Here is a 12969-nt window from a genome sequence, read left to right as displayed (position 1 = left end):
AAGAGTCAACCTATTTCTAGTGAGTGCAAATCCCCATGGCAAGAAAAAAAAATTCTAGAAAGCAGAGACCAAATTGCAAACTTCAAAAGCCCCCCCCCCCCCCTCCTCCTTCCTCCCATCCACCCCCCCCCCCCCCCTGAAATGATCCTTACACAGCCTTTCCTTCTGAATGCACACAAGGGGAGTGCCTTAGAAGGGGGGGAAAATGAATACAAATCTGCAATTGATTTTCATAATGTTTCTGCGGTGTTTGAAAACCAATCGTTTTTGAACCTCTCTCAGATCTTACCTAAGTGAACCCCTCCTACGCATCTAAGTGCTCCAAACTGATATATGGCAATATCTACTTGGGCATCACGTGCTCCTGGGGAGCGACTAAGACGGACAGCGCGTCATCCAGCCTTCCCAAATTTTTTCCCCCTCTGCAGATCGCCTCCAAAACATCTATCTATAGAGCCAGAAAGGGAGAAAGATGTTTAACTCAGTCAACCTGAGCAACTTTTGTTCCCAATCGCGCAAAGAGAGGAGTACTGATTTTGGAGACCGGGCAGGCTGCACTTCCAACCTGTACCTCCCCAGCTGCACCTATTATGTCCCTGAATTCTCTACTGTGTCCTCCTTTTTGCCCCAGGCCCCCTCTCGCCAGATCTCTTACCCTTATTCCACCAACCTTTCGCAGCCAGTGCGGGAGGTATCTTATGGCTTAGACCCCTCCAGTAAATGGCACCCTAGAAGCAATTACGCTTCCTGCTACCCTGCAGCAGAAGATCTGATGCACAGAGAGTGCCTCCCTCCTTCCTCTAGCATGACCGAAATGCTAATGAAAAACGAAAGCGTGTACAGCCACCATCACCACCACCATCACCACCACCACCCCACCGCCAACCATCCGTCCCCGGGTTTCTACTCCAGCATGAGCAAAAACAGTGTCCTGCCACAAGGCTTTGACCGCTTCTTTGACAATGGCTATTGTGGGACAGAGAACCAGCCTGAGGACTGTGTCCCCAAGAGCGACGACAAGCTGGACAGTGACCCCCAAACAAGTGCTCTGTCAACCGGAGCGGATCAGGGACTAGACCCGGAAGACGAAGAGGAAAATACCAACCCTGGATCATCAGCTTCATCCTCTTCTGTCAACAATAAGGAAGGAAGCAAAAGCAGCAACTCCAGTAGGTAGAGCTGTTAAAAAAAAATAAAAAAAATCCCAGAAAGAAAGAGAAAAAAAAAATATAGGGGGGTTAAGGGGACTAGCCCGGTGTTTTGTCGGTCACATTTTATGTGGAGTTTTATAAGCATTCAAAGGATTTTATTAAACCTACAAAGCTCTTTCTTCCAACGAGAGAGACATTTTACGATGGGAAAGCTCTTTGAGAGAGAAAAAGACAGAGAGTGAGAGACAGAGGGGTGAGAGGAAAAAGATCTCAAGGTTTTTTTTTTGTGTGTTTTTTTTTTTTTTAAACAAATCACTATATTTTTATCTGAAATCTGAAAATTGCCCTTGTGACAAATATTAACTTTGATCATGAACTTTCAGGAGCATTTTAACAGGGTTTTTTGTTCGTGGGCTGCTGAAGGTGAAAGGCAATTGGGCAGAACATAACCTTGGCTTCCTGTGCATGCATTTCAAGGCTTCTTTCCTGCTGTTTTCCTTATTAATACAAATTCATGTAGGATCTTGTTTTACATAAGGCAGTGGTGAGGGAATGAATACTGTCTTACAACCGCTACACAGACATACTATTTGTTTGTATGCTACTGTATTATTTTTTTAAATGATGAAGCTGGGGAATTCTTAAAATGGTCTATCTATTGTCACTATTTATGTGCATGTTTTGAGAAAGAAAATAAAGAATCTTTACATGATCCTTGAAAGCAGCAGAAATGTTACATAGACACACAGGGCGCACAGACATACACAACTACAATTAGCCGGGTTTCCCTTTATATTAATCGCATGTGTTACTGTGAATGTATATGTTGAAAGGCATGCTAAGCTCATTCTGGGTATACATAATAACTGTTCATTTTCTGCATAATTCATTTACATGTATGTCCAGTTCTCATACCCACGTTTACTTTGCAAGCAGTGTTTGCACGATCTCCTAAAAACCTTATGTTTAATAGATTACCATGTATTTTCAGTATACACTTTGATTTGTGTTGTATTTGTTTTTTGAGTAGTTATTTCACTGCCACATGTGCATTCGTTTTGCAATGCACATGAAGGAATGCATACATGTGTGTTGACTTTTGTGCATGATGTGATTACATTATTAAATGCATATATGGAAATCAATGGAAAATGTGCATGAATGTATATTAAATTGAAACAATGTTAAAAAGCTTGTGTGTGTTCAAGAACTGCTGGATTAAATGCACTAAGCTTCATGTGTGCATTGATAATTGTAAAGATCCATGCACAACTGTCTGACATTTCATACAAACACACACACTCTCAATACTTATATATGTTGTGTATATATCGCACAAATATATATATATATACAAATATACTACATATCTAAATATTGAGTGTATATATATATATATATATATATATATATATATATATATATATATATATATATACTATTCTATATATAGTATATATACAGCATATCTAAATATAATATATATATATATATATATATATATATATATGTATATATATATGTATATATATATGTATATATATATGTGTGTGTGTGTGTGTGTGTGTGTGTGCGTGCGTGTGTGTAATTGTATCAATATGGTATTAATTCTGAACACACTATGTTAGTTTTTAAATCCTGTTTTTATCATTTTAAGGTGCCCCTCGTACAAGGAAGAAGAGGTGCCCCTATTCTAAATTCCAGATCCGAGAATTGGAGAGAGAGTTTTTCTTCAATGTGTATATTAATAAAGAGAAGAGGCTTCAATTGTCTAGAATGCTGAATCTCACTGACCGGCAGGTTAAAATTTGGTTTCAGAACAGAAGAATGAAAGAAAAAAAACTTAGCAGAGACCGACTGCAGTACTTTTCTGGGAACCCATTACTGTGAACACATTCTGTTTGTGTAAATCTCATGCACTGTACTCATGAAGAGTGTATGTCCTACAGAGGATCCTGTAAAGCATGGCTTGTTTTCTGAGTCCTCAATCAATCTCAGAGCTTAAGCCTTTTTTTTTCTGTTACATATTTGTATATGAACATTGCCAGGTAACGAAAGGAGCTGTGCGAGATGTACTTTGTATAACTGAAACCATTAAGGGACAGATATTGACTTCTTTTTTTATTTAAGTAACTGTCTGAAGAATGGGATTCCTTCATTTTGCTAAATCATTCATTTCAAAAAGCCCAGAGCTGTGAAGACAGTGTTATCCTTGCTATTATTTTGATAGACATTAAGGACGCGCCAATGAGACAAAAGGGAAATATCCAAAGTTTCTATGAATCTATGAATTGTGACCCTCAGTTTGGTATTATAACTATGTATGGGTGTATATGTTTGTACACACGCATATGGACACGTGTAAATTACATCTATCTTCCTATTCCTGTTAATAGTCCTTTACCTTTTCCCTTTTATAATCTGTGTCCAACCACATAAACTATGTTTTCTTTTCTAGATTGTTTTAAATAAATGTTATGTGCATTTTACAGTTTAGCTAGGGAGAAATGACATTGTAAATGTGCGTTCCAATGTACAGGTTGTTTTAGAAAAAAAACCCACACAAATACATATGTGTGTGTATATATATACACATACATATCGTTGGGGAGGCCTTCATCCAGTGGATTGACAAAGGCTGATGATGATGATTGATATATATATATATATATATATATATATATATTGATGTGCGTGTGTGTGTGTGTGTGTGTGTGTGTGTGTGTGTGTGTGTGTGTGTGTGTGTGTGTGTGTGTGTGTGTGTGTGTGTGTGTGTGTGTGTGTGTGTGTGTGTGTGTGTGTGTGTGTGTGGTGCGTGAGTTTTCTTACATTTCTATGTGAACAATTGTGATGTGCAGTTCCACTTTACTACACTGTTTATTTGACCATTTTATTATTAGTTTATTAGTAATTGCCTATCAAAAGCCCCATTGGGGTCATAGTGTAATGGGAGGTGCCCATAGATCTGTAAATATCACCATGTTATCAAAACCATGAACACAGAAACGAGAGTCCTTTATGGATCAGTGCAATACAGTGCGAAGAATCGCGTGGATTACAACAATTGCCATCAGATTTCAATTTAACCCTAATTGTTTGGTCCAAAGAATGCAACTGTATATGTGTGTCCATGTGTCACTGTTTTCCGATTGTAATTAACCCTTTTCAATTTCACTGCAAAAAAAAAATATCTGAAAGTCTTTTTTTTTTTTTTTTTTTTTTTTTTAAATGAGCTATATATACAATACAAACCTGATTAGGGTCTAATTAGGATCCGAAAAACCAGTGTTATAGACATAAGCACAAATGTTTCATCCAAGATAGAAAAAAAATCGTATACAACAAATTCTGGATCTTCACATAGATCAATTTGTTAAAGAATAAAAAAAACACAACATATCGGTAATGTTTCATGCATGTATCTTTGTGTATAAAATAAATAAATGACACGTCTTTATAATAATTACTGTTACTACTATTGTTATTGCATTTTCATTTATTTAATGTAGCTAAATGTTATTTCAATTTCGGTTGTCGCTGTACTAGACCTATCCATTGTGACTTCAAAATAAGCAGCTCTTGTGGGTATTTTTCTGAACGTGACAAGTCTTATTTTGCAATTATTTACTTTTCTGACTTAGAGAAGGAAGAAAAATTAATCTCGATGTTATATTATATGCCTGGAAAATATTTACAAAAGGGAAACAAAAGAAAATACAGATTAATTTGTCAAGTAAAACAGGTTCGTAGGTGACTAGGCCATTGTTCAAATGTATAAAATGATGTTATTGGGGCATGTTTCTCATAAAACAAATTGCAAACAAGTAAGGATTAAACAGCTGTTGCAAATCGTTCATTTGCTTCAGTGTGGATTGGTTAGGAGATGCGTGGCTACAGCTCAAGACTAAATAACAAATAGACACTAATCGGAGAAGTAGAAATACATATGGCTGCTATTACTGTGTTACATTTCTATCTTTACTGTGTGTGTGTGTGTGTGTGTGTGTGTGTGTGTGTGTGTGTGTGTGTGTGTGTGTGTGTGTGTGTGTGTGTGTGTGTGTGTGTGTGTGTGTGTGTGTGTGTGTGTGTGTGTGTGTGTGTGTGTGTGTGTATCTGCATGTGTAGATATATAGACGTATATACGTGTATATATATACACGCATTTATATATTTATATGTTTATTTGTTGAATGTTTGTATTCAATATATATATAAATTGAACAAGACCGAATTAGTTGAGCTCAGACTTGCCCCTATAAGGGAATGTATCAATGACACAATATAATTCAATACCTTTCTGGAGTTATGCAGCTGGAAGAGAATTGGCCTTACATTTATGGAAAACTAGCACACAAATCCTGCTGAAATTCAGTTTACCTTGACAGGGTTAGTATGCTTGAGTCATTTTGTGATCAAAATATGTAACTAAATGACTCCTTTATTATTAGACTTAGGATCAAAATGTAGAATTTCACTAATAAATCGCAAGCCAATTCAGGAGGAGAGCAGGATTTGTGTACTTGATTATATATATATATATAATCTGCCAATTTATTGAGGTTAAAAATAATAAAATCTCATTAACAAAGTCAAAATGTACAGCTAATTCCCGTAACAGCTGAGGATGCCTTGACAAAAGAGACCAGTCTAGACAATGTAATAAAGACTGCAGCACTAAACAGCTTATTTTTTCTTAATTACTCTGTGGGGCCATAGGCGAAGACTTCCGCTGTAAACAGTAAACAAATAGGATAGTGTCTGGGGGGATAAGGGTGGGAGATTTGTCCAGTTTTTTTTTTTTTTTGTCTCTTTTTTTTTCTCATGTCTTCAACAGAAGTTCCTTACAAAGAATCTGGAGGACTAGTTCAAAGTTTTCTTGAGTTAAAATGGAATGTTAGCTATAAAACCCAAGTTTATAGACCATGTGGGAGTTTACAGCATTATTAAACAACAGTGCCAAGAAGGAAAATGGTTTTAACCATGTCAAGGCTTTGATGGGGTGTCGTAGAACACATTGCTCTGTAATGAATGTGCCTGCCCTCCCAGCCCAGAAGTGGTTAATATTGTTTTGGTGAAGTGCAGGAACATTAGGCTTGGAAAGGAGTGGGCTTTTCCTGAGTAAGCTTTTTCAAACTTTTTTTTTTTTCATGTTTGATCGTCATTTTTTTTTTTAAATAGTGAAATTATAACCCTGAAGATGAGGAAGACTGGAACCTTAAGAATCACGTATGTACGCGTTTATTACACTCATTGAGTGACATTGGTTTGGGAAATTAGTGTCCATAGAAGCCATTGGAAAAATGTGAATATTAGATGTCTTTGAACTTCAATAAAGTCAAGGCCATTACCCACCACCCTTTGTAATAAACTGGAATCAGAAAAAAAAGACCTGCCAACCAACTAAAAAGAAGGACTGTGGATCTTTCTAAATATACATTTTGAACCAAGGGTTGTGTTTATGGAACTTAATATTGAGCACGTTGGACTAGAGTTTAATGTTAGCAAGTGTACATGAAGGGAGGAGGATTAAGACACCTACATTTTTTATTATTGTTATGAGTCTTTTGATATGTTAACGGTTGAAAAGTGTTTATAACTTTGTTTGGCATAAAACTTTTACAAGAGTTGTGCCCTTAATTCTCAGCACACAAAGTAAATCGTCCCAGACTACTTCAGTTTTGCTGAAGTCCAACAGCAAAAAAAACAAAAAAAACTCTTCCTCTATATTTTACAGAGCAGGGGTGGGGTAATTGAGGGCTGTGGGCTAAAACATGTAGTTAATACCCTACGAGCTAATTACCAGGGACTTCTTCTTGTGACGTAGAAAACACCAATCACTTAATCCTAAAACTGTTTCCCATTCCTCTCTAGGTTCCTGAACAACATATATCCCACTGTGGATTATCCAGTTGTGAAAATGTTCTAAATACTTCTCGAAAGCTAGTGACAGAAAACTTTTAATTGCCCCATTCCCCATACACACAGTAAATTGACCCACACATAACACACATCTCCATTATTTGGCTTTAGTACAGGCTGAATATGATGCCACTTCATTGATGGATAAATACTGCTGCTTGGAAAGAGCAAGCAGACGGGACAACAGTTATGTTAGACAAAGCTGTTGACACACGCACAAAGACACTCACACACGCACACACATACCGTCATTCACTCAGTCACTCATAACTGCTCAGGAGTTGTGAGATGTAAACTTGACTGTGCTTTACACACATGCACAGGTCTCAGAGGCGAATTCCCTGTATGTTGGTGAAATGTCTCGATTTGCCAGAAGTTGCTGACAAAGGAGGAGGGGGATTATTCTCTTGATGCCCCTTGCAGGCTGCCCCGGGAGGTTTGTTTTGAAATCTGGAGCCCAGACTGGAATTTGGAATATCGCAGGCAGAAAGGCAGTGGCTTTGGCAAATGGACTTGGGACCGGCCATCAGCAGTTGATGTAATCTCCGTCTGTGGACCCTATACATATGTTGGGATTCCTTAGACATTGGCCGGGATATACTTCAAGAAGACCACGTTGTACAAGAAGTGGGCTCTTCTGAAAGAGTGACAGGCTCAGCCTATCTCATTCCTCGTATGTAAAGGAGACCAGTGACTTTGTTGTAATCTGATGTTTTCTAGTACATTACTATACCGCCTGAATGGAATTGAAATCTCTGATACCTTAAAGTAGTTTCTTTGTTTGATTTCTTCCTCTAGTTTAAATCAAAATAATGCTTCGCGTTCCTCACTTTATGTTATTTGAACCTGTAATACTTACAATACATTTTCCATGAATTGCATTGAGTGAATATGTTAGTGCTGTGTACTTATAATGGGTAAACACTTCTCTGTTTATGTCTTTCTGTGTAGAATTCATCCAGACTGCTTTAATGTCACCAATAGCAGACAGTCAGGTGCATAGTTTTTCCACATATTTTTTTTCCCTAATGTTCTATGGCAACTTGAACTTCTAAAAAGGCTTTGGCCTCCCACGCTAGATATTTGCAGTTTTCGTTTGGTACACAGTAAAGGTTGAGCGTTCTTATATACCAGGTCTTTAACTGGCTAGCAATAATGGGGTTCCAATTTTTAGTTGACTTATAATAATTTGAACTTTTACTTGATATTATGTATGAATACAAATATGTTAGTATTCTGGTTAAATGTAGCAGAGATTAATTCTATATTGAACACTGGGTATGGCACCTTGAAACCAGATGTTGCTTATAATGTTATATGTAAACAACGAGGTTGGTTCTTTTATAATACCCAGTTCATTTCTAAGAGCCAAAACGAAAATAACACATGGGAATGTAAGTATAAGGGAGTGGTGATTATTTGCCATAATATGCCACTTCACCACTGGCTAGCATCTCCATCATTTAATTGAAATTATTTCTTTTGACCAGTGTTTGAAATAAGATTTGCCAATACACGTTTGTTACATAATAATTTCTCGTGTTCTATTAATGTTGTTGTGTTTGCTGTAAAGTGGAATGAGACGATTAATCACCTCATAGTTAATAAAAAGTAAGTAATTTCAAATGACACTCAGTGTGGTATTTTCATTAAAACCACAACGCACAATCCGTTGCTTCGGAAGCTGTGAATGTTTTCGTGGTCTGTTTCTGGCACTTCATTTTTCTTTTACCATTTTTACTGTGTGGCTTTGTTAAAACGTGTCCACCAAGTGATGGAACAAATACAGAGCCTATTCCTTGACATTAAAATATTTATAATGTACAGTACTAAAGAGCATATATTCCTGTATAAGTACGTCCACGAGTATTTAGAGTGCCAATTTAGAGACCTAAGGTATCCTTTACTTACCTTTGCTGGTTTATCTTTGACATTCAGAATATTTATTTTATTGACTGTATTCCATGGATATCTATTTTTACTGTTCTTTTAAAATATTGTAACATAACACTTCTATTTGTTCCCTTGCTGTTTTAGGCAAAAAAAAGAACACAGTTTATTGTACCTAGAATATAAACAGGAGAATTATTTTTCTGGCCTTTTTATAATTATAATTCAAATGTGTTTTCAATTTTACCCAATACTTTTATATCCAACTATTCACAAAACAAACAATAACATTACAATTCAAACTAATTGCGAATCGTGACAGAATATGGTATGTAATAAATAAAAAATTGTAAGTGTTTGTAAAATCGTTTTGACTGGGGAAAAATAAAAAAATAATGCCTGAAATTGGAGAAAATATTATTTTCACAGCACAAACATACTCGGACAGCGATTTAATGTGCAGCCTTCTATGTTTTAAATGTACATTATCACTATAATATTACAAAGCAATATATTTATTTAAAAGGGTCTTTCTTCCAGATTGTGCCTCGTTGTACTCAATAAATGGATCGCATAATTGTTTGTTTTTCTATCTTTTCATGTTTCTATTGTTTGTTTACTATCCGTAATGCCTTTATCTTGAGCTTGGCATAGAAATATAAAATACAATGTGTATCTTCAATTAGCAAATTCTCTGTACATGTGACTATACCGGAAGTATGGCTGGCACTTTTTTCTTATCAATTATATTTCATATTGCATATTAACCACATCGTGCTGATGTATATATATTAGCCACAGTGCGGTATCGTCTATTCATTTTTTTTATTATAAATATATAAATAATTTATATATACTGTATTTTTGTAGAATATATTTGTATGTGTATGTGACTATGTGTGAGTGTTGCGTGAGGGTGTGAAATATATATATCTATCTATATATATATATATATATATATATATATATATATATATATATATATATCGTATGCAGTTTTATTGACACTATACATTGGGGAGAGAAAGTGGGAATGTTAACCTACTGCAGTGTAAATAGAGAAACTTTGGTACATCCTTTCTCAGTACCAACTCATGGAATATAATATGGTGCTATAATTCTGAGACTTAAATTACTAAGAAAGAAGAAAGCAGGATAAAAGTGCCTTTAAAGTTTGATTGATTTCTTGTGGAGATAGTTTACAGTTTCTACACCAACATCTAAAGGCGCAGACGTTGTCCTATATTTATTTTTTATTCATATTTCTTTTGCATCGCTGATACGGTTCTCCTGTGTACATCACAGTAAATCATAATTATTTCCACTGCAATGTGGGACAAAATACTGGATGGAAATAAACATTTAAGGTCAGCCTCAAATCTAAGGTTGCAAAAATGCCTCAGAAAGCCAAGGAGCCTCTTAAACGTGATACAAAAATGGATCTTGGATCAATGAGGAGAAATCTTACATTAAATAAATATACTAAAAGTGGGTCACAAACATATAAAGAAGCTTCTTTCTTAATACACTAGTGTGTGTGTGTGTGTGTGTGTGTGTGTGTGTGTGTGTGTGTGTGTGTGTGTGTGTGTGTGTGTGTGTGTGTGTGTGTGTGTGTGTGTGTGTGTGTGTGTGTGTGTGTGTGTGTGTGTGTGTGTGTGTATATATATATATATATGCCATTAAATCTATTTAATGGTACAGTTTCACGGTTTATCGTCATTGTGTGTGTGTGTGTGTGTGTGTGTGTGTGTGTGTGTGTGTGTGTGTGTGTGTGTGTGTGTGTGTGTGTGTGTGTGTGTGTGTGTGTGTGTGTGTGTGTGTGTGTGTGTGTGTGTGTGTGTGTGTGTGTGTGTGTGTGTGTGTGTGTGTGTGTGTGTGTGTTTTCTTACTTTATTCCACGTGACAATGCACATATAGTGCAGACAATCAGAGCACATCTGTATTTTGCAGCAGACAGAAGCACAAAGCAAAATTGAACGTGGGGTGGGGGTATCATATTTACAAGCACGTTCTGGTGTCCAATTTCTCAATCTGCATCTGTTTATTTCTCCTAATCTCTGTGAAAGCTATTAATATATTGTTTTAATGAAATATCCCCTATTGATCGAAGCAAGTCCAGAAACAATGGGGCTTTAGTATTCACTCATGTATGTTCAGCTCCTGCAAGGGACGTAATTCTGACTGTCTGGAGGTTTTTCTTACTAATGTATTTTTCTTTAAAAACTATTACACACATAAGTTCTTACCCCTCTGGGTTTTAATAGCTTTTGTTCGTATTTATTTTCTGTAATTAGAGGAAAGCAGTTGTCCCAACGGGGGTTCTACTTAGGCTGATGAATTTTATATCTTCTTCCTTTAATGACCCATGTTTATCATAATTCTAATTATTTTTAACTTTAAACAATATCCGGTCTCCTAGAGACAGTACTCGTGGTGTTTTAATGACCCCTTCCATAAAGAAAATAATGAAGTGGGGGATATGATATGTTCCTAATGTATTCCTATAACTTACATGTTAATTTCAGAAGACGAAATGTGTCATACCTTATAGGACAACAAGTGTGTATATCTTATATATTTCTATCTATCATCTTTCTATTCTATCTGTCTTCTACCTATATCTATAATCTATCTCTCTATGTGTGTGTGTGTGTGTGTGTGTATATATAGGTGTGTGTGTGTGTGTGTGTGTGTGTGTGTGTGTGTGTGTGTGTGTGTGTGTGTGTGTGTGTGTGTGTGTGTGTGTGTGTGTGTGTGTGTGTGTGTGTGTGTGTGTGTGTGTGTGTGTGTGTGTGTGTGTGTGTGTGTGTATATATTCCTAGATTACATGTACTACATTTTGATTCCTGAAAAAATGAGTGTTTAATGAATCCACTTTTTTTTTCTTTTGTTCACATAAAAATCACATGCAGATGTTTTAGCAAATTTTGTCTTTCTGGAAAGGATGTAGAAATTTGTAGAAGCCATGAAGTCACAATAGTATAATACGTCATCAACTCTGGCAGCAATGTCTGAGAAACAAAATATATACATAGTTTAGAGTTCCAATTGTTTGATTCCCCCCCCCCCCACCTCTTGCAAAGCTAAAGACATGTACGTGAATATAGCATCACTTACTAAATACAAAAGAATACGTGACACTGAAAATATGAGTTTTCAGTGAGGTGACAGTTACATTTTAGCACTCAAAAATGCATTTGTAAAAAATAACAATAATTGGCTGCAGGGAGAGCAAATGATTGCACTGTTGGAGAAATAAAGAAAAGGGATAGAAGGGAAAAAAAGTAATATAATAAAAATATCGTAGTCGTCTATTTCATCACCTATAAATTAAAAAAATATTGGTACCCATACTAAATTTTTATCCCCAGCTTATAAACATGATGTGGATTTTTCTTTGGTTATCATAAAACCGAACGATTTCTTCCAGACAGTTTTAAAAAGACTATGCAACTAACACAAATAGAGGCCATAAAGGCTCAAATAGCTTTCCAGGGCAGCCAAATGGCGTCTGAAAAGGAAAGGTTTTACTATGTTCTATAGGTGAATGGAACATGCCATATATAATTTTAGGGTCTGGCTAGCGGAAACGTGTCTGTGTTTTCTAAAAAAAAAAAAAGAAGAGGATCGTGAACTACTAAGAAAAGCTACAAGGTAAAAAACAAAAAATGCACCACTTATAGCAATTATTTTATTGTGATTGAAAAGCCTCTGGTCATTTTAATTGAGTTTGTTTTCCTGCCTGTGCACTATTATATAGTGACATTCTCCATCAAGTTTGAGTCTTTTTACCTAATGTTTCGCTAGTTTGTATCTTGATATCTACATTGATCAACTTGGCGTTGATAGAGTTGTAGTGTCCTTGATATTGCACAGTGTATGTCTTTTGATCAGCTCTAATTGTCGTGTAGCAGTAGTTTTAATTGTTGCAGAACCAAAACAAAGTCTGCTGATTCTGGACATCCTATTCTATCTTTTCCACCCTCCCCACAACACTAAGGTTTATGCG

The 12969-nt window shown here is 36.1% G+C and overlaps 1 protein-coding gene across 1 annotated transcript; it reads left to right on the top strand.

Moving 5' to 3' along the window:
* The first annotated feature begins 436 nt into the window (after window positions 1–436).
* On the top strand, window positions 437–3736 carry HOXC11 (homeobox C11). The gene is made up of 2 exons (XM_075593424.1): window positions 437–1169; window positions 2809–3736. Exons 1-2 carry the CDS (start codon window positions 473–475, stop codon window positions 3039–3041), a joined length of 930 nt encoding a protein of 309 aa, XP_075449539.1. The 5' UTR covers window positions 437–472; the 3' UTR covers window positions 3042–3736.
* Window positions 3737–12969: the final 9233 nt, after the last annotated feature.

This window comes from Ascaphus truei, chromosome 3 (genome assembly GCF_040206685.1).
Source record: "Ascaphus truei isolate aAscTru1 chromosome 3, aAscTru1.hap1, whole genome shotgun sequence".
NCBI lineage: Eukaryota > Metazoa > Chordata > Amphibia > Anura > Ascaphidae > Ascaphus > Ascaphus truei.
This window is presented reverse-complemented; position numbering and strand designations above follow the sequence as displayed.

Bases quoted from the DNA above. Each gene is read 5' to 3' on its own strand.
- HOXC11 (XM_075593424.1), top strand. From the start codon at position 473: ATGTTTAACTCAGTCAACCTGAGCAACTTTTGTTCCCAATCGCGCAAA. The intron at 1,170-2,808 runs GTAGGTAGAGCT...TATCATTTTAAG, and splicing joins AAGCAAAAGCAGCAACTCCA to GTGCCCCTCGTACAAGGAAG.